This window comes from Acanthochromis polyacanthus, chromosome 10 (assembly GCF_021347895.1).
Source record: "Acanthochromis polyacanthus isolate Apoly-LR-REF ecotype Palm Island chromosome 10, KAUST_Apoly_ChrSc, whole genome shotgun sequence".
NCBI lineage: Eukaryota > Metazoa > Chordata > Actinopteri > Pomacentridae > Acanthochromis > Acanthochromis polyacanthus.
The window spans coordinates 29,934,388-29,959,715 of NC_067122.1; the positions used below are offsets into that span (position 1 = coordinate 29,934,388).

Sequence of the window (25,328 nt, forward strand, 5' to 3'; positions counted from 1 at the left end):
TGGGAAATGGGTAAATGCAAATTCCAGCAAAAATGGCTAGAAAACGTGGAACTCAGAGAATGACTACAGCCCGTGGGTGGTCAGGGGTGATTTCCAGATTTACAAATAGTGAAATGTAGGGACAGTTTTCATATAAAAATCATCTTTTACAATAAAATAAATCCTTGTAATTTATTGAGTTCACAATCATGGCATTACAATTTTTACAGTATAACATTAAAATGGTATTAAAAAGCATGAAATTTGACTGTCTGATGTCTGAACACCCTGTTTACAATACTTTAATTGATTTAATAGAATAGAAGAGATTGATGACATTGTAAGAGCAGCTTATTTGGTGTATTAAGAACTATAAAACGGTAGCAAAACTGATGTTGCACTTCTGGATGATGCACATTACTGAACATGTAAGAGAATTATGGCTTAAAATAGTGCAAAAAGTCCATACAAAGTACAGCTGTATGTAAACACGCAAGTTAAGTATATAAATACAAGATGCAAAAGGTGCAGCGCATGTTTATGTAGAATATCTTAAATAAATGAAAGACTAAATAAAGTTAGGATAGATAACCCACAGTACAAAGACAGCACAAAGCAAAGACCGGCTAAACAAGTCCATCATAAACGCCTGACAATTACAAGGTGACCCTGAAGGCAGCAGTTACCATGACAACAGTACACAAACTCAGCTGCTCAGTAGCTCGAAGAACGAAGCAGGTTTGTGGTTTTCCTCTGGTTGCTGTGTGTTTGAGCAGCATTTTCAGACAACAGGTTAAACTCATTATGAACACTACACTTAAAAATATTTTGTTCATGCTAACATTTACAGCAGCTACGACCCGCTTAAGACAACACACACAAACTCAGGCTAACCTGTTGCTGCTAGCTTGGCAAGCTAATAGTTAAACTTCCTGTGAGGGCAACTAGCTACCACTAGTTTATGTTTAAGGCATGTTTTATAAGAGACACTAAAATTTAAAAAAATGTTCGTCCAAAACACAAATATTTTAGAATTAGCGTGCTAAACGACGAATTTTACTTCAGAAGAAAAAAACAGGGTAATGTAACTCATTAAAACCAGCCTACAGATAACAGGGCTAACGTTTTATCTGCATACTATTTACGGCGAAAGTCAAAATGGCCGTGTTAAAATCCACTTAGACACAAAATAATTAAACTGTTTAATGTGTTGGTAATATCAAACATGGAGATTTCAGTCCAGATTAATTAATGTGGGAATGTGCAGCATATAAGCACAATAAAAAATACAATATAAAAACATAAACAATGTGACTTTTTAAGACTTCTTCCTCAAAGGTTTAACATTTTAAATGGCTGAGATTATAAACTGATTACTACAGTTTCTCTATGAATAATCCCATTTAATCAAAATAAGCATGGCAGAACACTTTACCTTCTGCAGCATGTTTCATTCATATATCTCCCAACAGAAACAACAGCAAGTAGGAACCAAAATTACCCTCAGCCAAGTGAGTTGTAAATAAGATCCTCAAATGTTACACATATAAATATATGTATAAACTAGATACAAGTGCTCCAGCTGATTATATGTAATATGTACTTGTGTAATGAATTTAACTATGCGAAGTCAAAAAATAGTAGGAGTTATTGTGGGCTTTTCTCAATTTAACAACCCAGGATTGTAATGTGTGTACACAATAACAAAGGTTACAAGATGTAAACAGCTTTGCACACAAACAAGGCTGCACAATAAAGACAGACAATAGAATAAAATTATTAAAAACCACATAAATACACCTAGCCTCCACCCACAGGTGTTTTCACATATGCCTGATCTGGATGGCCCAGTTACCTTTATTCTTCATTTTAGTGCACTAAGTCTCACAGAAATGATTGCACATTTTCACCCAACGGTATAAAAACACGTCTTTGTTTGTTCAGAGCCTGTAATGCTAATAAATACATTATATTACTGTAATTGAGGACATCAGTCTGACTTTAAAGGTGTTAAATGTTCAGAAATGTGAATGACTTTGTTCTCTTTTTCCAACCTGCATCCAAATGAAATGCTAAACTAGTGCAGCTCCAGATGTCAGAAGTACCTGAGAAATATCGACACCACAGCAAAGCAAGTTTCTGTTATGATGCCATGCTTCACACATCACAAAATTACTACAGTTGATGACTGATAATTAATTTGTTCTATTAATGACAAGATGTTTCCAACAGAAGGAAAAAGAGACGTCTTCTGGCGTCTTGGCTGTGTCAGAGACTGATAATTCTGCCAAACTGCCAAAAGCAGGTAAAGTAGGCAAAATGGCAGATCTGAAGAATATAAAATAGAAATAATGAAACCTATAGAAAACTATATGCAAAGTTTTTTTCTTCATTCCAATGTGTGTAGGGATCAGGAAGAAAAGGACACAACTGAACCCGTTCAAAGTGCCAGACAGTAACAGCATTTTTCTACTGAGTGTAAACGAAAGAGGGGACCAAAAAGAGGTCAGTGTTTGAGCGCAAAGCTTTTCTGTCCACTGAATTATAATCATTTGCAGAATGTGAAAAATGGATCTTTGCTCTGTAAAAGTCATGCTGCTGTTTGCCTCGATGCTCAGGAGAGACGTAAATTTTTGGCTCTGCCAATTGATGAGAAGACAACCCACGCAGTGAGAATGATGGCCAAGCTGAAGAATGAGCTGGTGGGAGAAGTGGAGGAGGAGGAAGAGGAGGAGGGAAATGAGCAGATGAAGGATCTAAAACAAATCAGGAGTAAGACAGTTCTCCCTAAACAAACACCAGGCAGACACGAGCTGAAGATAAAACGAGGCAAGTAGAGTAGATAAGTGTATAGAAGGTGCTACTTCTAGCTTTTTAAAAACCCCTTTTGTGTGGTTTAGCTAATGTCTGCGCTCACTGTTCCCCAGAAAAGATTGCAAAAGACAACAAGTATGACTTAATTTCCATGGAACGACAGAAGGCCGTGTTGGAGGTAAATGATTTCAGGAGTTGCTTAGATGTTTGACTGAACCACAACCATCAGCTGAACTCAGTTGTTGATCTAAAATACTTCTTGATTTGAGATGATGGATATTTGTTCTTTCTGGCAGAACGCATGCAGCACTAATCTGACTCAGAATTTGTGATATTTGATAGTTTTTCCATTATTTCTAATCTTCCTGTAATCAAGTGTTGCTGACTGAAACAGATCTTGACTCCTTCCTTTCCTGTGATGCCTTAAGTCTCCATAAAGCTGAGATATATTAAAGCATTTTTTTTCTAGTCAAAATTGATGCAGAAGAGGTTAAAATATTCTAGCATTTAGTCCTCTATATTGGTAAAGCTCCAGAACCACCAGATTTTACAATGACATTTATCTGATTCATTACAGCCTCCCTGCCTGGTAAGTGTCCACATCTGTACGACTTGCTCCTGAATGTTGTCCATAAATTAGAATCAGCAGATAAATGCTGTTAAAAGTAATAATCAATTTCTGTTTTCTATTAAATAAACTGAAATGTTTAGTAAGTAGCCAGGATTTATGACCTCTGGGATACTGAATAAGACGTGTGTGAAAACAGATCAGCAACAGATTGACAAAAAAACATGAAATTAAGGAGGCAAATGGAAGAAGTATAGAAGTAACACACGTCTTCTTAAATTTACCTTCATCGCTTCATTTACCCTCATCTTCCTCTCTTCAGTTATCTCTCATGACAAAGAGGTCTGAGATTTTGAGGATGGACAAGGCCATTGCAAAAGAGGAGCGACAGCTGAAGCAGCTTGAAAAGACCATCGAGCGAGACAACCTCAACTTTGAAGCGTTCCTCAGGGAGAACGAGAAGAAGTCTGTGGAGGCCAGAACGCTGTGAGAACTGTCTAGATGTAAAACAGTGGCTTGGTATTGTCACTATAAATCAGATTGCTGTTGTTGAAATGGTGTTTTGATAAAAACTTGTATGATGTTTAAAAGCTGCATAACAAGTAGTTCTGTTGTCAGATTTGAACAGGAAGCCAAGTTGAAACAGGAGAGGAATACTGAGATCAAGAAGCTAACTGCTGAAACAGGAACAATAAAAAGGTAGCATTCCAAAAATCATGAAAAAATCCAACGTATGAGTGCATTTTCCTGTATTTTAGTGCATACAGTGTTTACCCAGAATACGAACTGAGACAAACTACAAGTAGAAATGAACACATTTGAAGGAGCAATGTTATGCCATGTGGATTTAAATCTATCCTTTTTGTAGTGAAATTGCCAAGTTTGAAGAAATCCTGATAGATTACAAGCGATACAAGGAGCTTCTATTCAAGCTGTCTCCTCCAGAGTGGCAGGAGGCCCAGAAGACCAAGAAAACTGAAGTCCTGTCTGGCAAAGATGCACAGCACAACCAGAACCTGGAGCCTGAAGAGATGGCTGATAAGAACAGCAAGTTAAACCCGAGTAAATCCACATGAAATACAACACAAACACTAGCGTAGTGGCTCTGTACTTAATTTCCTGATATTGTTTTAACAATTTTATTTATCTAGTCTAATTTGTTGACATGCTCACAGGTTTGGAGCTCCAAGTGTCCAGTCCTGGCAGAGAGCTGCCCTCCACCAGAGAGACCGGACCATCATCAGCCTACAGCAACACTCTGTATGAACAACAACACATGCACTTCACCCACAACATGTGTTTGTTTAGCTGCACATCAAGTGTTTTGTACATTCATTCAATCTGAAGCTATAGTGAACATGACCCATGTTTTCTACTAGATGTTCAGCACAACCTACTAACATGTACTACTGTTCAAAAGTTTGGGGTCATCCGGACAATTTGATGTTTTCCATGAAAACTCACACTTTTGTTCATGTGCTAACATAACTGCACAACGGTTTTCTAAACACCAATTAGCATTTCAACACCATTAGCTAACACAATGTAGCATTAGAACACAGGAGTGATGGTTGCTGGAAATGTTCCTCTGTACCCCTATGGAGATATTCCATTAAAAATCAGCTGTTTCAGCTAGAATAGTCATTTACCACATTAACAATGTCCAGACTGTATTTCTGATTCATTTAATGTTATCTTCTGTCACGCCCTCCTGCTTCAGCGAGCCGACTAATCAGCGGCATAATGATGAGCGTCTGCACTGAGGACACAGCCGGCTCGTATCAGCAATTAACACTGAATAAAGCCAGACTCCCTCCTTCCCTCCGACGCCGGATCATTCATCCACGCTCCTCCGTCCATGCGATAATGCACTCCGTTGGAATCCCGCACTCCGTTTATCGCAGGGGTGTCAAGATCCGTTCCTGGAGGGCCACTATCCTGCATGTTTTAGATGTTTCCCTCTTCCAACACAGCTGATTCAAATGATCAGGCTCGTTATCAGGCTTCTGCTGAGCTTGATGATAAGCTGATCATTTGAATCAGGTGTGTTGGAAGAGGGAAACATCTAAAACATGCAGGATAGTGGCCCTCCAGGAACTGAGTTTGACACCCCTGGTTTATCGTCTCCCGCACGTCGCCTCCTGGACTTTGCCCCCCTCCCTCGGATTACTCTGCCCGTCTCCTTGTCAGGTCTCACCCCCTCCTGTGTCTCAGTCTGCTCTGCCCCTCTTGCCACCCGACAGACACTGGACTATCTGGACTTTCAGTGAGTTATTTTCCCCGCTATTTAGTTCAGTTTTGGTTTAGTTCTTCTCGACCTACGGGTCCGCCCTCTGTTAGTTTACTTTTTTCCTCTCCATTGTTTCCCTCCGGCTTCCTTCTCTCAGTGTTTCTGTCAGGGGCGGAAGGTCAATAGAGGGCGCTAGGGCGCCGCCCCCTCTGTGTCACATCATGTAGTGTCACAGCCCTTCCTTTAATAAAACATTTTTAAAATTACATTTACATGTATATCCTATGTTTTTTAGCAAGCAAAATGGATAATAGAGCCTGTAGAGTTACTAAAATGTATAATTTGTAATAAAAAGTCAGATTAGAAACGTCATATCCAGCCCGGGGCGCCCCATTGACTCTCGTTATAACTTTGACATGCGCAGTTCGTTCCTCTTCAATACAAGAGATTTTTTTTTTTCGGGTTAAAGGTTTTTTTTTTATTTTTTTTTATTGAAAGCGTCAATACAAACATTTTAGGCATATTCTACAAATTAACTATAAAAGGTGTTGAAACAGCTTTGACGATAGGGAAAAAGAAAGGAACAAAACAACAACAACAAAAAAAACATAAACCAGTGAGGGATTTTATTCGTGGAGTGAGTAAAGTTCAAGTAGCGAGTAAAGTCTTAGGGCATTATTATTCGACATGAGAAATAAGGATTTCTTGTATAAATACAGTTCATTCTTCCATCCGTTGATGTGGGGTTTGACCTTGAGAAACTTGCATCTGTGAATATAATATTTACCAAGTATAATTAAATTGTTCACCAAGAAGTCCAAGTTTTTTTCTTTTAGCTGTACTCCGACCTTAACTGACATCCAGTTCAGTTGTTGCAAGGAGATTTGTTTGGTTGACATCCAGTTTCGAAAAGCCAGAATTCCAAAGTACAATCACACTCAAAGAAAACATGTTCAACAGTTTCAATGTCTCCTTCACAAAATCCACATGTATTATTTTCCACATTAAATCTTGTGTGTAAGAAATGGTTAGAAGGATAGATATCATTTAGAATTTTAAATACAACCTCTTTTGCTTTAAGGGGGATTGGATAAGACAAGTATCGCTTCCTTATCTTCTTTGCTTCTACAGCAGAATAATCACTTAATACATATTTTCTTTTTAGTTGACAAGGGTAGTAAAGAAAAGTCAAAACATTTCTAATGAATTTGTTAGAAAAAGGTTTGCTTCCCAAACTGATTCCTTCCACACAGAGTGATCTCAATACTGGGACATTAGAGTGTATCACCAGTTGATGAGTCATTCTTATAAATGAAGTTGGAATGGCTTTCATTACTTTCTCATATTCTCTGATACCACATTGCAGGTTATATTTAACATAAAGATTATCGTGGGTTAGAAGATTGCCCTGATCATCCATGAGATGCGATACTGCCCAAATACCCTTGTCTAACCAAGATTTCAAAAATAATGACTTACGATTGGACAAAACGTATCTGTTATTCCACAATGGAGAATTGTGAGGAGTGAAATTGTGTTTATACATCAGATTCCAGAAAAGGAGAACTTGCTGGTGATAATTGGAAAGCTTCACAGGCAATTTACATATATCATAGTCACAACGTAATAGAAAGTCAATGCCTCCTAATTTTTGAAAGATTGCTTTTGGAATGGTAAACCAAAAAGAGTCTTTGCGCAAAATAAAAGAACTGAGCCATTTTAATTTTAGAGCACCATTCATCACTGAGAAGTCTAAAGCGTTTAAACCCCCGTCTTCGATATTCTTTACCACATCAGCTCTTCTGATGTACTGGCATTTGTTCTTCCAAATAAATTTGAAGTTTAAATTGTTAATAAGTTTAGTCATTTTGTCAGAAATTTCAAGTGAAAAGGCAGGATAAATAACTCTTCACAGATTCTCCATTTTAGAAAGCAAAACCCTCCCAAACACAGTAATGTCTCTCTGTAACCAAGAGTTCAGAATAGATTTACATTTATCCACATTTTTACAAATATTTTCCCTCTCACTTAGTTCTTTATTCTTAGTAATAACTATACCCAAGTATTTTACATGACTTTTGACTGCAATGTTACATATTGACAGAGCCGGCTGATCATGAAGTGCAAATATTTCACATTTATCAATGTTTAGTTTCAAGCCTGATGCTTTGGAGAATATGTTGATGGAATTTAATACTTTAGGAATTTGCATTTCATTTTTTAAAAATAGAGTTGTGTCATCTGCAAATTGACTTATTATTATTTTCCTTTCTAAAATATTAATTCCTTCGAAATCATTATTTTTTTTTATCAAGATTGATAATAGCTCGGCTACTAAAATAAATAATAAGGGAGAGCTGTTGCATCCTTGTCTAATACCCCTATTTACTTGAAATCTTGGGCAGGTGCCATGTTCCAAAGCCACACAACTATTAATATCTCTATATAACATACCAATCATGTTTATGAATTTCTGACCAAAGCCAAAATAGTTTAAAGTACTTAGTATGAAGGGGTGCTCTACTGAATCGAAAGCCTTATAGAAGTCAAGGAAGAGAATGAATCCCTCCTCTGACAATACATGACTGTAATCAATCAGATCCAAAACCAATCGTATGTTGTTGTGAATAGATCTTCTGCCCAGGAAACCAGATTGTGTTTCATCAATGAGTTGTGACAAACCATTTCTAAGTCTAGCAGCAATACATCCTGAAAGCAATTTATAATCAGTGTTGAGGAGTGTAATAGGCCTCAAGTTGTCTAGTATTCTTTTATCTTTGCTATGCTTGGGAATTAGTGTTATCAGACCTTGCTTCATACTGGGCATTAGCTCTTGCCTCGTAATGCATTCTTGTATAGCCTTGAACAACAGATTTCTAATGTCTTTCCAAAAGAACTGGTAAAAATTTGCCGTGAGCCCATCAGAGCCTGGGGCCTTGTTAAGTGGCAATTTCAAGAGGACCGTATCTAATTCTTCTCTTTTTAAATCTGAATCACACAGTATTTTAAAAGAATTATTGATGTTTGGTTTAAAATTTGTAATTTGGTCAAAAAAGTTGTTTGAATCAGTAGGAGAGTATACAGAAGAATATAATTGTCTATAGAACATAAAAACTTCTTTCTCAATAATTTTGCTATCCTTGCATTCACTTCCATTAATCAACAAACTAGATATTGCTTTATTCTCCTGTCTTTTTTTCTCCAACTTGCTGAAGAATAAAGTGTTTTTTTCTCCTTCTTCCATCCATTTTGCCCTTGACCTAATAAAAGCACCCTGTGCTCTCTTCATATAAATATCATCAATTTTGGATTGTAGAAGCAATAATTTTTCTTTGTCTTCGCTAGACAAATCTGGTTTGCCACAACACTGATTGATCTTACAAAACAAATTGATTTCTTCTTCTCTATTTTTTTTAATTAATTCTTTACTGGTTTTAATAGAGAATTCTCTAATTTTGAACTTAACGAATTCCCATTTATTACAAAAACTGTTTATGCTATTATCATTCTCAATTTCAGAAATAATAATTTTTATTTTGGAAGAATAATCTTTGTTTTAATAGGTTAGAGTTAAATTTCCAGTAACCTTTGTTTTTCTTTTTCTTATAGTTCGAATTCAAAGTTATTTCAATAATACAGTGATCAGTTAAAGGGGCTTTGGAGATTAAAGCTTCAGAAATAAGTTCCTCCAGCATAACCGAAGCAAGCCAATAGTCAATTCTAGATTTGGCGGTACCATTAGGTTTGTACCAGGAGTATTGTTTTTTCCTTGGGTTTTGAGTTCTCCAAATATCAACCAAGTTGTTTTCTCTAATAAAATTTTCAATAAGGGGATTAAGATGGTGATTATTGAATTTGGAGGGCCATCTATCTTCCCATTCATCTGGCACCATATTCCAATCGCCTCCTATTACAATACAGTGGGATGGAGTGCTTTCAGCTCATTTATCTCTGAAGTAATATCTTCAAGCATTTGCCTGTTTAGAGAGACCGACTTATGCCCATATATATTAATTAAAATCAGAAAATGACTTTCAAACTTCAGCACAGCAATTAGCCAGTGACCTTCACTATCCGTTCTGTGAGTTATTAAATCCCCTGGAAATCTATGAAAACAAATAGCAACACCAGCAGACCTGTTGCTTCCATGGCTGAACAGAATTCGATCACCCCACATATTAGACCAAAAGTTCACATCTGCAACAGAGGAATGAGTTTCCTGTAAAAGTAGACAATGTGCTTTCCGCCCTTTGCAAAACAAGAATAAAGATTTTCTTTTAACCAAGTCTTTCAGACCCCTCACATTTAACGAAGCAAATGAAATAGTGCACTTAAACATTCAGTCAAAATAAAAGGAACAAATGTAATAATAACACTCACAGTGCTTACAGGTGAAAAACTTAGCTTACTCTGAATAACAAGCAACTGAGTCCCGTATTACCATATTACACTCTTATTGTATATTCTTTTAACAAAAACTGTCATTTATCAGCCAATTTTCCGACCCTCAATGTATCCATGCGGCCCACGATAGTAGGCTCGTTTACCTTCCCGTCGAGCCTGTTCAATCTGCGGCCACAATTTTTTCCTCGCCTCTCTGTCTTCCAATGGCATCATCTCCGCAAAGCGGACGCCTCTCTCTTTGCACACCGGGGAATCCTTGCTTTTGCGCCAGATCTCTTCTTTGACCAACCTTCGCACGAAAAACACAAACGGCGGTCTGTTGTGATTATTCTCCTTCTTTCCGACCCTGTGTACGATGTCGACCGCATCTTCTAGTTGGCGTACCTCTAGGTTCGGGGCGATTTTCCTGAAAAGTTGTATGGTGTCTGCTCGAATGTTCTCCTCACTTTTTTCCTTCAAACCTTTCAGCTTCAGGCACCACCGCATCTTGTATCTTTCCTGCTCCTAACTCTCTCCTTCAGTTCGTCATTTTCACTTTTGAGAAGTTGGTGTTGTTTTTCCAGTTCAATTACTTTTTCCTTGCATTCCTTCACTTCTTCAGCATTAAACTGCACCGCTTTGGTCAAAGCAGCTAGCATGCAGCTAGTTTGTTTAGCCTGTTCTTTTAACTCGTCAAAATTCTTTTCCATACCTTGAATGGCTTCCAGTATGGTGAGGTTAGAGACCTCAGTCTCGCTTTTGCTTTTCTTGCCGGATGGAGGTTTGCTCGGGGTCGGTGGGGCGGACCCAGCGTCTTTTCGTTTGGCTTGCTTAGCCAGGCTAGCCTCCATGGCATAGTCGTGGTCGCAGGCTTGCTCTGAATTAGATGACATTTCCTCCAAATCGTTTGGCACCTGAGTCTTCAAGGCGTTTTTAGTTTTTTTTTTTAGTTTTAGTTTATTTAAAAGGACAATGTGCAGTAACATTAAAAAGATGCCTGCACCAGATTTAGCACGAAGCTAATTTCCATCTGCAGTCCTTTGCACAATAAAAATACATAACACTAACAGGTAATAAAATATTGCAGTCATAAAGATGGCATACAACATAGAATACAAATATTACATTAAAAACACATAAAATTCATAACAAAATACACATGAAATTCATAGAGAACAAAAAAATGCACAAAAAATGCAGAATAGTCAAAATGTAAGATAATAATGTGCAACAGCTTTACTATTACTGTCTGCTCCATATTTTAGTGAGTGCAAAACTGTTGCTCTAAAAGCCAATTTTTGACCTCACGTGAGAAGTTTAGAAAATCATCGTTATTCTTTAGATTGTCAGGGAGCTTGTTCCATTCATTAGTAGCTTTAACAGAAAAGGCTGACCTTGAATAGGCAGACTTTCTATTAGGAACACTGCAATCTCCCCGTGATACAGAACGCAAGGCTGTGGTTATTTTTTGAGAGCGACGTTGTACATATGTTCTTAAAGGTGGTGGGGCAGCATTATGTATAATTTTATGTACCAAGCGGATGTCTGAGTATCTGATCAGATTGTCGAAACTAAGTAAATTATATTTTTCAAGTATATTACAGTGATGATATCTCAAAGATTTTTTATCAAGGATTTTTAAGGCCTGATTATATAGCGATCTAAGCGGTTTTAAAGCAGTCTGACTAGCTTGAGACCATGACGACATACAGTACAGAATATACGAAATGATCATTGCATTGAAATAAGATTTTGCCGCTTCTAATGATAAAGAACTTCTAATGTGACGAAAGTTGAAAATACTATATTTCAGTCTATGACATAAATTCTTAATATGGTTTTTAAAATTAAGAGTAGGGTCCAGATACATGCCTAGATATCTTACTTCATCAACATTTTGGATTATCAAACTATTTACGTGAATATTAGGCAGAAAGCTTTTGATTTTTTGTTAGAGAAATACATTGTGACAGTTTTCTCTGTGTTCAGAGTAAGGCAAGACTTGTTAAGCCAATCTGCTGCTTTGTTCATAGCAGCAGATAGCTTAGCAGCAACAAAGTTTGCATCAGGACCATGAGTAAATAAAACTGTGTCATCAGCATACATCACGATCTCAACATCATCACAAATAGAAGCGAGGTCATTGATGTATAAACTGAAGAGCAATGGTCCCAAAATAGAGCCTTGGGGTACGCCTGTTGTACATGGTCTGAATGGTGAGACTTTATCGTCTATTTTTACGCACTGGGAGCGGTCAGCGAGATAAGATCGAAACCAACTAATGGTATTTGCCGATAAATTGAAGGTTTGCAATTTTTTTAGCAGCACTAGATGATTAACGGTGTCAAACGCTTTACGCAAATCTAGAAAAACGGCCCCAACTACACCCCCTTTATCTAGACTGGATTTAATAACTTCAAGAAAATAAACACAAGCTGTATCAGTTGAATGTTTGGACCGGAAACCAAATTGCATGGGATTCAGCATGTTGGTAATATCAAGATGCTCAATCAACTGTTCCGCGACAATTTTCTCAACAACTTTGGAAACAGCAGGTAGTATACTAATAGGTCTGTAATTCCTAATATCTTTTCTGTTTCCTGATTTAAAGATGGGAGTTACAATTGCTGTTTTTAATGAGGAGGGGAAGACACATTCTCTAAATGATTTGTTTATTATGTACGTTATTGGACCTGCAAAAACATCTTTATATTTCTTTAATAAGAGCGGGTCAAATCCCCACGAGTCCTTAGTTTTTGAGTTTGATAATACAGAGATAATATTAAGAACTTTCCCTTCATTTACATGTGTCAAATCCAATATTTCCAACGAGGGGGATTGTTGTCCTTCAGTGGGACCCTTGGCCATAGCCCCCATGGAGGTTACAGATATCGGAGACAGTACAATGTTTAGAGGTGTGCTTAGTTCCAAGATCGAGGTCAAAAAATAGTCATTGAACATGTTTGCAACAGTTAAGCTGTCTTTCACAGTGGCTTGTGTATAAGGTATAGATGTTCCAGAGTTACAAGACTTTATATCAAGTTCAATTAATCCATTTTCAGTCCGTTCCCTTCCAGATAAAGTGTCAATACATTTCCAAATCATTTTAGTATTCCCCTTGGCTTGTTTTATTATATCTAAAAAAAAGTCTGCTTTTGGTTTTCTAAGCTGTCCTATGACTTTATTTGTAAGAGTTTTGAAAATCAGCTGGTCAGTCCTCAACCTGGACTTCAGATACTTTTTTAAGGCAGCATCTCTGTCCTTCATTAAAGACCATAATTTCCCATTAAGCCATGGTAAAATGTTTTTGCTTCTGAATCTTCGCTGCTGTGTTTTTGTAAATTTAAAGAGGATTTGGGAAATAGCATTTTAAGGGCACTACAGGCCTGGTCACATTGCTGCCCAGAGACTAGATCATTTTGAACAGTTGTTTTTATCTCAGCATATAAAAGCTTCATATCACGTTTAGGAATAAAAGATATATGGGTCTTTTCTCTATTCTGATTTCTGTAACGGGCTTTAGATAGTTTTCTGGACACCAATGTTAAATTATGGTCCGATAAACCAGTTATTAGGTTATAGGTTTTATTAATATGGTCTGACTTATTAGTGAAGATCAAATCTAGTAGGGTTTTTGTAGAGCTGGTTAATCTAGTTGGATTTTTTACCATTTGGGTTAGATTAAATTCTTTGACAAGGAGCCTTAACTTATTGGAGCTTTTTTTCTTCAGCCAGTCGAGGTTGAAATCACCCATTAAGATGGTCTCCTTATTGTCACAAACTTTAAGTACTTCTTTTAGTGAATCAAAAAATTCATTATTCTTGTCATTTGGTGCCCTATGTAAGATTACAACATTAAAAGACATTTCTGGAGATAAACAAATCGTGGCTCCTACACATTCCAGGTTATTTTGAGGTAGTTCTAACTGCTTACATTGAAATTTTACGTGGTCTGTCTTTCCTAAAAATATTGTAATTCTGCATAGTATAGACACCAACTGGGGTTTTCTTTTTCAACCAAGTCTCTGAAAGCCCTAAATAATCCAAGTTAGAGTCAAGCAGTAGTTTTTCCAGTTGTTCAGTTTTAGATCTAAGGCTTCTAATGTTAATGTGTCCACCAAGAATCCCTTTTGGTTTAGCTTCTGGTTCCCAAAGAATTTTAGCATGGTTTACAGTTTTGAATAATTTCGTTTGGGATTGTCTATGACATACCTTAGCTGATATAGGTTTTAGAGCTGAAATTTTTATTGGACCTGATGTTAAATCGATGAGCCCCGCTTGAAGTGGCGCAGGTGTTGGACTGTGCCCAGTCGCCAAAAGCAGTGGCTCTGCTCCCGGCCCGCAGCAATTTCCCGATGATGGTAACAATGGGGTTACTGTAGCTTCTCCATGGACTATGTTGGACCACTGATCCACAGGCGAGGGTGATGCCACTCCCGATGCTCTCCAACCCAGAGCGCGTCTCTGGCGGAGGGAAGTAAGGCAGACACGGTGCAGCACAGGAGAACAAGCCGTACAATCCGCTCCTAGTGTTAGATGAGTCGGGGCTGCCAACCGCCGCGTCCACGCTGATCACCGGTGCCTCGACGACACTCGGCAAAGAGATGGAAGAAATACTGAGATGAGATTGCCCAGCCGTGTACATCGTTGTAAATAATGTGCGTACCTGTAGGTTTTCTGCGGTGCTCCCATTGCCAGTGGTTGTAGAGAGGTTGTTTCTAAGCCGGGGTCCGTGATAATCAAAAACTTTAGTAGGTCCGGGGCATTGGTGGATGTCTCCGGACAACAAAAGGCAGATACTAATTATTAGTGCAAAACTTTGTTTTGGTTTTAGAGCGGTATTTGTCTGTTTCGTTGTTCCTCCGTGTAGAAGTGGTTGAATGAATGAAGCTGCCAAGACATATTTTCCGTATCCAACGTGCTTGATCGATTTGATTGCCTGCAAGTATCCAGACAGACATTTAAAGTTGTCGCCGTATATATTGTATAAATCCTTCAAGATTTGTCCCGTGTCAGTGTAGCTAAAGTTGCTTGTAAGCATTACGCAAATCAGGAGAGCTGCTGCTACTCCCTGCACACCGGGCGCTGCTAAATTGACAATACCACCAGGTATTGTCAATTTAGCGGGTTTCAGAATGTTACTCGGATTCATTTCAAGGTTCTGCATGTAATGTTAGAAAGAGAAAAAAACAACTTTGGGACTAAATGTTGCAGCCTCCAAATCGAGTTGCTGTTCAACACGCCATCTTGCCGGAAGTCAATACAAGAGATAGGAGACCGCGGGGCGCAGGCTGACAGTGTCGCTACCCGATCCGTCCCGGAAACCCGATTTGTACTGCGCATGTGCGAAAAGTACGTCACTTCCGCTACTCGTTTTTCCATGCATTTTACAGCATTTTAACCTTTAACCCGAAAAAAATTGAATTTTCTGTCAATTACTTAATGATTCAAGAATTATAGGGTTAAGCTAGTAGTAGGAACCTTTAGTAGTAAAACTGGGCGCCATCCTCCTCACTACAGCGATCTGCTTCTGTCAGAGGAATCACTCCGTTAAACTGCGGCCAAGTGAGCCGCTGGGCGTTGCGTGGCTATTCTGCGTAATACCGTAATGTTATCACAGGTGCTGAGCAGCCAGGCTGACAGACGTCCGCTGCAAATACATGCTGTTATTCAGATTTTGACTTTCAATATCTTCAAATCCTGAGGCGGTGACAAAGATCTCTCACTATGGCCTTGTCAGGGGTCATCCCAGCTAGCACCTGCACAGTATCACCTGATTTTACTGTAAAATTTTAGAGAAAATTAATGTCAAAGTATGCTGAAATTTCAGTTGTGTTGATGCATAATGGCTGATTCTCAATTCAATTCAGTTCAATTTAAATTTATTTATATAGCACCAATTACAATTAAAATGTTTCAAGACGCTTTACAAACCCATATGGCCTGAAACCCCCAGAGGAAGCCCTCAGACGACAGTGGCAATGAAAAACTCCTTTTTAACAGGGAGAAACCTTAAGCAGAACCTCTCTCATACGGGCCAGCCCATCTGCCGTTGGCCAGCCGGACGATTGAAATTTCAGCATACTTTGACATTAATTTTCTCTAAAATTTTACAGTAAAATCAGGTGATACTGTGCAGGTGCTAGCTGGGATGACCCCTGACAAGGCCATAGTGAGAGATCTTTGTCACCGCCTCAGGATTTGAAGATATTGAAAGTCAAAATCTGAATAACAGCATGTATTTGCAGCGGACGTCTGTCAGCCTGGCTGCTCAGCGCCTGTGATAACATTACGGTATTACGCAGAATAGCCGCGCAACGTCCAGCGGCTCACTTGGCCGCAGTTTAACGGAGTGATTCCTCTGACAGAAGCAGATCGCTGTAGTGAGGAGGATGATGCCCAGTTTTACTACTAAAGGTTCCTACTACTAGCTTAACCCTATAATTCTTGAATCATTAAGTAATTGACAAAAAATTCTTTTTTTTTTCGGGAGTAGCGGAAGTGACGTAATTTGCGCACATGCGCAGTACAAATCAGGTTTCCGGGACGGATCGGGTCAATGACGTATATATAGAGCTAGACCGCTCACTGCTCGGCGGACAACAGCAGCGCCATGGCAAATCGGCGCTGACTTCCGGTAGTGGCAAGAAGCTGTGGCGCGCTATTTGATCCTGTGTAAATACACCAACTTCAAGGCCTGCTTGTCATCAGTGATGGGACAATATGTGTTATGTTATGGCTTTTACTGTTAGCAGACAATAAAATCTCTGTCCTAGGCATGTTTTCACGGCAATCACAGCGTTGTTTAGCCCTCACAGACAGAGACAGAGACCACCACACAATAATGATTGCTGAATGCTGATGCAGTGATTGTGTCAATAACAAATGTTTCATACTTTCTGCAGCATTAGTGTTTCACTTACCTGGGCTCTAAAAAATATTCGAACCAATGCCAAATAAGAAAATTAGTGTTTTGAACAATTTTTCTCCAATTCAAATTATTCAGTTGGACTTTGAAAAGCAGCACATGCAGTAGAAAAAAATTCCAAATTATGTTTTAGTGTAAAGAGGGATGGAAAATTCACAAGGATATGAACAGGGCAGAAAACTCGTGCACGTTGTCATCTACAAGCTAAACTAATCAGCTTCAGAACCTGCACGGTGGTTTTTCACAGCTGCTCAGACCCACATACCCTGGAATGGTTGCTTTTTTCCTCCCACAAAAATGGCCATAAAAAGTTTCTGGAGGAGCAATTCTTGCAGTCAGAACACACAAATGTTCTGGTTGCCTCAAAACAAAGCTTCAGCTATTCTATTTGTAAGTCAGCTGTGGAATTCAAAACAATGAACGAATTAAGATCCTATGGAAAGCTTAATTTGCTTTTGTTCTGTTAAATTTGAAGCAGATGACTCAGACCTGAAATGGCAAAGAACTTTCATGAAAGTTCCACAAACACCTCAACAAGAACAGCTTGCAAAAAAGTTTTTGAGCAAGAAATCAAGCAACATTATTTATGTAGTACCTTAACATACACAGAGGTTTTTCCAGAGTAAAATGTAAAACATAAAGTAGTGTAATAAAAAATGAAGTCACTTTAATCAGAAAAGGTTCATTGAATACAATGGACACTCATTTCTAGAATAATTAAAACTGATTGAGTAAAACAGCCAAAAGAAGACAAGAAATAGAAAAAATAAAAGCATGTCAAACACTAATTGCAACAACCAATAGAAAAGAAGTTAATTTAAAGTAAATGAAAAAAAGTGCAGATAAATTTATTAAAAGTATAGTACAACATTAAAGTGTAAAACTTGTAATTTCCTCTACAGCAGGTGACGCTATGACTGAGTGCACATTGGCATATGGATGTCATCACTGCACTACTGTGATCAATCACATAAACTTTCAGGCAGATTGCAGTATGTAGACAGCATTTATACAGCACATCATGCTTCATGAGGAACCATCAAAGTTCAGTCAACCCTTTGAGTTTAATTTGCAATTTTCATAAATATTCAACCTAAATGCGTGTTGTATATATGTCCCAATTTCAGGTGTTGTGGAGTTACAAACAAATGACATTATTCTGGTAAAGAAACAGGGTCTATCAACATCAATTTACCTGTAATTGAAAATTAAGTGTGATCAAACATAGTTAATAGCTTAGATAGTTTCCACATGAATGTTGGGTATCACAGCCGCAAAACTGTTTAGATAATGTTGTGGAAGGCAAAAGTACAGTTATCTGTGAACCAGTCATCATCTCATGAAGCATTAACAAACATTGATCTCAGTTCTAGTGCACTGTGTGGGTGAGCAATGTGCAGGTACATAATTATATTTACATATGCTGGATGTCACTCATATGTACTTCTAAACAAGGAATACCTTTATATGCATCAAGCATGGAATGAGCATCATCAGACAGGGCTTGTATTTCCTTGGTTTTAGCTAACATGGCCTCCAACGTCACTCTGCAGCGCTTCTCTCTACATTTGGCATTGTTGAAGTCCTGCCTCAGCTTTTCATGCTGTACAATTAGATGTCGTACAGTATGTATGGTCTTCACTAACAGCAGCACTGCCCTCTTCAGGCTCTTGTTCAGGCTCCATGTCGATGTGCTGGTATAATGCCACTGCTGCCGGGCTGCTTTGGGTTGTCCTCACTGCGATCTAAAACATTTGATAAAAAGAATTAACATGGCAAATTCCCAAGAGATGTGTTTCTGTTTCACCAATACCTGAAAGAAAACATTATCACAATGAATAGCTGCAAATCACTATGAAAGCCAAAAACCGATCCTGAATCATTTTCATAGCCACACAAACTGACAAGAAAAGAACTAAATTGAAATAATGAGCAACCATTAACAATTAAAGAACATAACCTTTTTCTCTGGTTTCCCCAAATTGAGGGATGGTACAGCTCTTGGCCTGAGAAGCTTGTGTTGAGCATGTTTTGAAAGGATGAAGTCCTCCTCCCTGAAATGGTTGCTGCAGACATAATTATGATCATCTCCTCTTGGTCCCCACCGCTTCTCTACTGATGGCCTGTATGCATTGATCTCTCAGTGTGCTGTCCTTGGACTGCTTGGGAAACCTGAAATGTGTGGCATATTATAATACATCCATAGACAATGATGCACTGTGACTGTCATTGAATACTGATAGTCACACCAGCTTACACTGTACAGTTAGTGATTCAGCTAAACTGGCTGAGTGCAGCACTCAAGCCAAGGTCAGAAGGAGTTTCTGTTTGCAAACAAAGAAGCAGAGCAAATTTGAGGCAGAATGTCCCAAATAAAAGAGCCACTTACTTATGAAAGGAAATATTACAAATGGATTGGTGCAGGAGATGGCAGCACACGACTTCACCATGGTCAGATATTAGCCACATCCACCTGAAACCACAACAACAGAGACACTTAAATTAACAGGTTCATGATGTGATGATTGCAAGGTGAGTGTCAGCACGTTTCCTTTCACTTACATTCCAGAGAAGGAATCACAAAACTGGTGGCATTGAAGGAGCTAGCATAAGTGCTAACTGGTAAGTGCTATGCAGTGACGTATGCACTGTCAGTGTCAGATATGATCATGCCGTGCTGTTCACCTTCTCAAACAGATTTCTAGTTCATTGACACATATTTTCTGATGACAAAAATAGCCTTGTCACCCGTCACCAGGTCAGAGTGAGACCACAGGCACAGGGGGAATGGCGAGCCATGAGCATGACAGCGAACTGGGCGCTCTCCTGAGGAGAGTCTGTTCAGCTGCAGTCACTGAAAAACCCAGCCAGTGCTGGTCAAGGGCCTCCTGGTCTGGTGTTCTCAACGTATTTCAAGCATTGTGACTTGATTCCAACACAGAAGTTTACTGTACCTTGGTAAATCACGAAACACAAAGTCACATATCGTGCTGGCGTTCCAATGTGAAATCCCCGTCTTGCCACTACCGGAAGTCAGCTCCTATTTACCGCCTCTCAGCGGCCAGTGAGCGGTCTAGCTCTATATATACGTCATTGGATCGGGTAGTGACAGACAGCGCCCCGCGGTCTCCCTCTGATCGCTTTACACACCACCGGCCATGGGGTGGCAGCAGAGAGCGAGCGGTTTGTTCATCCGCTTGCCTTTATTTAAAACCACCAAGCGAGTGACGTTCAGCGCAGTGTAGGAGTAATTAGCAAGCAAGATAGAGAGAGCCAAAAAAAGGAGAAAATGGAGAGAGAAAATTCAGTGAAGTCACTGAAAACAACGCCGTTCGAGAGGACAACACTGCAGGAGAAACTGAGAATGAAGCAGCTCGGACCTGACCGGTCGGACGTCTTAATTAGACAACAGTCGGAGGACAGAGGGAGGAAATATACGCGGTCTTTTTCACGGGCCTGGTATGAGAAGACGTCTTGGTTGACAGGATGCAGTGAGGCAGGTGCTTTATCATGCTTCCCTTGCCTGCTTTTTCAAACGAAGGTATGGATTGTAAATATAAATATGTTGTTCCAAAGATTTTGCTGGACAGAAGAAGTACTTGGCACTCTTTGAAGCTGGAAAAATGAATTGTTTCTTTTTTTTACTTTGGAAGTAAAAATAGATTTGCATATTTATACATTCTTAATTTGTTTAATTATAGAAAAGGAGATTTTAAGGGTTTGTGTGTACCAATTACACCTTATCTGGAGCAAATCATATCAAACACTGTGCCCCCCCCCCCCCCCCCCTCAAAAGAAAAATTCACCAGCTGCTGCTGGTTTCTGTTCATTCATATTCTTAGTTCTTTTGATTAAATCATATTTAATTTCACCATCCTGTCATCGCCTGCTGCTTGGGTTCACACGCCAGTTGTATGACATCTTCACTGAAAAAAAAATAAAAATCTTTCAAAAATTAATACATTTCTAAATGACCCCACACTTTTGAACAGTAGTGTAGATAAAAACAAAACACCCTGTAATTTGGCAGTGACTTGATAAACTCAAATTTAGCTTGTATAGATGGTTGCTGAGTGCTCTGCTACAAAAAATGAAAGTAAAAAGTAGGATAGCTTCAATTAAACTGTTATTTTATGCATTTATGTTTATTGCAGCTGACAACAGTCTTACAATGAAGCTCAGGTGAGGTACACTATCATTAATTTATGCTTCTTTTTTTTTTAAGATATAGATACTGATACAGTATAATTAGATGAACTGAAGCAGCCATCCAATGCAGTTATCATATGGCTTATAGCAAGAGCTAGTTTGCAACACTGGTCTCTAGATAGGCTTTGAGGTGACCAGGCAGTCAAAATAAACAAGATACTATAGAACTAAATAAACATAACCAAGTTCAACAGTGCAGCCAACAGGAAGACTTGTATTCTAGATACCAATGGTACCAAGAAGCAGCATGCAGCAACAAAACAAACCTAACTTGACACAAATCATATTACAAAAAGCAGCACAAAGAGAAATCTCTGAAGCTGGAACTCCCTCATAGCTCATAATGCAAAGGTCATAAAGCTTGATGATCATAAGCAGTGAAATATCCAGCTGCAGGAGTCTTCTTATTACAATTAAAATACCACATGGATTTTTGGAAATGCTCATTTTTAAAATGTGTTTTGCTTCGCCAAGATAAAGTAAATCAAACATTGAAGTAAATGGATTAATAAAGTAGTGATTCTGTCATCACCGAAAAGGTTTCTGCAAGCTGAAGAATGAGTGAACTTATTAATTCTGTTCACAAAGTTGGACTGTGTACAGTTATTACAAAGAAAATAACAAAGTGGCATGCTGGCTGTGATAAAGTCTAGACTTTAGTGACTTTAGTCAGTGTTTATAAAACCACATCTGTAGCAAAAACAAAAATAGGACTGCACATTGACATGCTCGTATTGTAATTTGAACATACATTTGCGGTGCACTTTTTCTGTATTGCAGCACATAGCCTGCTGGTACAATTCTCAAACATCCCGCTGTTGTTGGTCATAAACACATCCAGAGTCACTAATAAATGCTGCTGCAAAACGTCACTCATGAGTCTAAAACTTTGTCTTTCAGAGTCACAAATTCTAACCTGGACAGTGACTGCTTAGAGTATGAGGTCAGTTTTCCTTTGCTGAAAATCACACATCACACGTCCTTTTGATCTTCAGTATTTATCTGCAGTGCTCACAGGGTCGTACCCTCTGTGCTGCGTCACCTCTTTCAGGATGAACCAGAGCTGTACTTTACTGATCCCCAGCAGCTACTGGATCTGATGACAGAGCTGACAGAGCAGAATTTGTCCCTGATTCAGAACTCTGCACGGGTGGAGGAGAAACTGGAGGAGTTGAAACAGTTCATGGAGACAACTAGGAGGGAAATGTAAAAACTTAGGCCTACTTGGTGTTTTATTTGTTCACCTGTTCAATTTTCCCAAGCTACTGAAGCTTTTTGTGCATTTACTATTCATTCCCCCGGATTCATCGCATCCATTCAGTTTTCCTTCCTCTTTGTCTCAAGTGAAAAGGATGAAGAGCAGATAGCACTGCAGATAACCGACATGAACCAGAGGATTGACAAAGAGAAAGCAAGAGGGGCCAAACTCAAACAGAAAGTTCAACTCCATGTGTCACTGAACACAGAGGACCAAGTAAGTAAACAGAATGAACTGTGATTGACCATGTTTTTACTCAGACTCACCTCTTTGCGAATGTTAAAGCTGCTTATGGCATCTTAAAGTGGATCTAACTGATAGACTGTAGACAACATGCTAATGCTAACTGTCTGAGTGTGATTCTCTTGCTTCCAGGACATGATGATGGATGCTCTGGGTGAGAAGGTAGCAGAGGTGCACCGCAGCTGCGTGGATGAAAGGATGACCAACCTCAGCACCTTGGAGAAGCTGGTCAATATTGAGCACCACATGTCTTTGCTGCTGCAGGGCCTTGAGAGCATCCCTGAAGAAAAACTGGAGCTGATGAAGAAGATCAAGGACAGCGAGAAGAGGACCAGGTACTTGTTAGTGACACATTTGGTGCCAGAAAGAATTAATCAAGAAGCAAACTGTTCTCAAAGTAACAGCAATAACATACCATACCTTCTGGAATACACAGCAGGACGCTTCTGTTTTTAAATGTTATTTCTAATATTAATTTTTAAAAAATACAATAGAATTCATCTGTATCTATAGAGGGTAATAAGGGGCTGAAATGTATTCCAGATCTCACAGTCCATCACAGGGATAACAAACAAGGAGACAAATAACCATGTGCCCTGACACTCATATCTGTGAATTTACATACATGTCTTTGGACTGTGGGAGAAAATCTTCACTGGGACAACATAAACATGCCACAGAACAGCCCCGATACAGTACAATCTCACTTAAAAACCTCTTCATCATGTTGCAGACAGCGTGAAGAAAAGCTGAGAGAGCAGCAAGAGAAACAAAAAGAGAGGATGAGGAGGTATTTGGAGAGATCCCTGGCTGACTCTAAGAAAATAGTAGGTCACTTCCCTTTTATACTATTCCGTGAATTTTGTTTTTCCTCTAGTAAACATCTGAATTTATTATCAGCTAGTTACTATAGTAATCTTTTGGATGCTGTCCTCCATTAAAAGGGAGTGTTTTGTTTCTAAAATGCTGCTAAAAAGGAATTTGCTGTTTTCTCTATAATTTTGTGGGGTCTTAACTTACATTTTTCATTCAGTCTGGTAAATTTGAGTTCTATACATTATCTTTAAGTTACTGTGGTAATTCAGATAATAAATAATACTGTAGTGTTTTACATTAATATTTAATCTTGTAAATTCATAATGCCAATCTACCTTCTCTATTGGAAAGCACTTGAATGTGCTGTATAAATAAAGGCGTAATATTGCAGCTAATCTAAAAAAAAAAATTTTTTTTAAATCCTTTTATATATATATATATATATATTTAAAAATACATTTTACTTTTAATGACTTACAACAGTAACAGCTTCAACTGGGCATCTTTTCACTATTTTCTTTCAGACTGGGAGAAAGCTCATGCCCAGATGCATGCCAGTTGCCCAGAAAGTCAAAGTGAGCAACGAGGATAACGTCCCTGCAGAAGATGAGCTCCATGAATACCTCTTTGGCCCTGAGGACACAGAGTAATGAAAAAAAAGACAAAAATTATGGTTATTATTATGCATTCCTTTACCTCTTGTTTGATTAGTGAACATTTATTATGATGCAACTGATAAATACCACACTGATGTGAAAAAATCAGTAAATCAGCTGAAATGTTAATGAAAAATTCAACTAGATTTTTTTTTTTTTTGGGGGGGGGGGGGTGAGAAAGTTCCACACATCAGTAGTAGTAGTATTTTCAGTGAGAAATTTTACTTGCACTCATGTTCTTTAAAAAAAAATTTTAATGTTACATTGAGTGTCCTTCCTTTGTTATAATGTAATAATAACCTTTGTTAGTATGTCACATTAAAAGAACATTTTATAAAAAACATTGTCATCAGATGTCTATTTGAATGTTGGTTCTTGTTTTAAAAAATAGAAAATGTATTGTACAGTTGCATCACTGCCACAGTAAGGAGGAAAATGCAAGCAGTCTCCTACTCCTAAGAGACAGTTGGTTAGAATGGTCAAGAGTCAACTAAGAATCACCAAAAATCAGATCTGCAATGAATTAGAAAAGTGATTATGAATGGGCTAAATCAGGCAACAATTAAGATTTTAGACTGGCCAACCTAAAGTCCTGACTTAAAACCCATCAAGAACCTGTGGACTGTGATGAAGAAACCAGTCTGTGCTCGAGAAGGCCCAAAGATGCATCCAGAAGCTTGGGGATGGCAACCAAAGGTCCATAGTTGAGGTGAAAGTGGCAGAAGACCTGCAAAAAAATCTGTGAAAGAATCAAAATGTTATTTTGTGACAAAGACCCATTCCATTGAAATTCAACATTATAGAACGCCACGATACACATGGTCTGGTACAAGTGTATGTAAACTTTTGTCATGACTGTATTGGGAACCATCATCAAACATGGTGGCAGTATTATGCTGTGGAGCTGTTCATATTTCCACTCAAGACTCCCTTGATACACATGGTCTTTACAGGTGAATGTAAACTTTTCTTTGGCTTTTCACGTCAAGTAGGTTTGTTGTTTCCTTGTGCACTTACATTGTATCTGGGATGGGCAGTCCAGTCTGTTTAGTCTATTGTTTATGTATTGCTGACTTTGTCTTTAGTTCTGTTATCTTCTGATCGCGTTTTTACTCTTCTGTACAGCACCTTGGTTGCTTTAAAGTGCTTTGTAAATAAATTTGACTTGACTTGATTTTTGTCATGACTGTATTGGGAACCATTATGAAGCATGGTGGTGGCAGTATTATGCCGTGAAGCTAGTC

The 25,328-nt window shown here is 38.5% G+C and overlaps 1 protein-coding gene and 1 long non-coding RNA gene across 3 annotated transcripts; one reads left to right on the forward strand and one right to left on the reverse strand.

Annotated features, from left to right (window-relative positions):
* The first annotated feature begins 663 nt into the window (after positions 1–663).
* LOC110972417 (cilia- and flagella-associated protein 100-like) lies at positions 664–25,258 on the forward strand. 2 transcript variants are annotated; one of them, XM_051954184.1, is made up of 16 exons: positions 664–717; positions 2,061–2,110; positions 2,212–2,284; positions 2,387–2,484; positions 2,598–2,808; positions 2,907–2,971; positions 3,684–3,847; positions 3,980–4,060; positions 4,230–4,423; positions 4,537–4,621; positions 22,012–22,054; positions 22,163–22,317; positions 22,456–22,585; positions 22,745–22,947; positions 23,346–23,439; positions 23,953–25,258. In XM_051954184.1, the coding sequence occupies exons 2-16, from the start codon at positions 2,072–2,074 to the stop codon at positions 24,076–24,078; spliced, it is 1,761 nt and encodes a 586-aa protein (XP_051810144.1). In that variant the 5' UTR covers positions 664–717; positions 2,061–2,071; the 3' UTR covers positions 24,079–25,258. The 2 variants fall into 2 exon arrangements, with proteins under 2 accessions (XP_051810144.1, XP_051810143.1); XM_051954183.1 differs by having other exon boundaries at positions 686–717; positions 2,066–2,110.
* Positions 17,545–20,118, reverse strand: LOC127535667 (uncharacterized). The gene is made up of 4 exons (XR_007944512.1): positions 19,857–20,118; positions 19,292–19,375; positions 18,863–19,074; positions 17,545–18,647 (listed from the first exon to the last, which is right to left on the reverse strand). It is a non-coding gene; the product is annotated as an uncharacterized LOC127535667 (long non-coding RNA).
* Positions 25,259–25,328: the final 70 nt, after the last annotated feature.

Bases quoted from the DNA above. Each gene is read 5' to 3' on its own strand.
- LOC110972417 (XM_051954184.1), top strand. From the start codon at position 2,072: ATGTCAGAAGTACCTGAGAAATATCGACACCACAGCAAA. The intron at 3,848-3,979 runs GTGAGAACTGTC...TTCTGTTGTCAG, and splicing joins TCTGTGGAGGCCAGAACGCT to ATTTGAACAGGAAGCCAAGT. The intron at 22,586-22,744 runs GTAAGTAAACAG...TCTTGCTTCCAG, and splicing joins CACTGAACACAGAGGACCAA to GACATGATGATGGATGCTCT.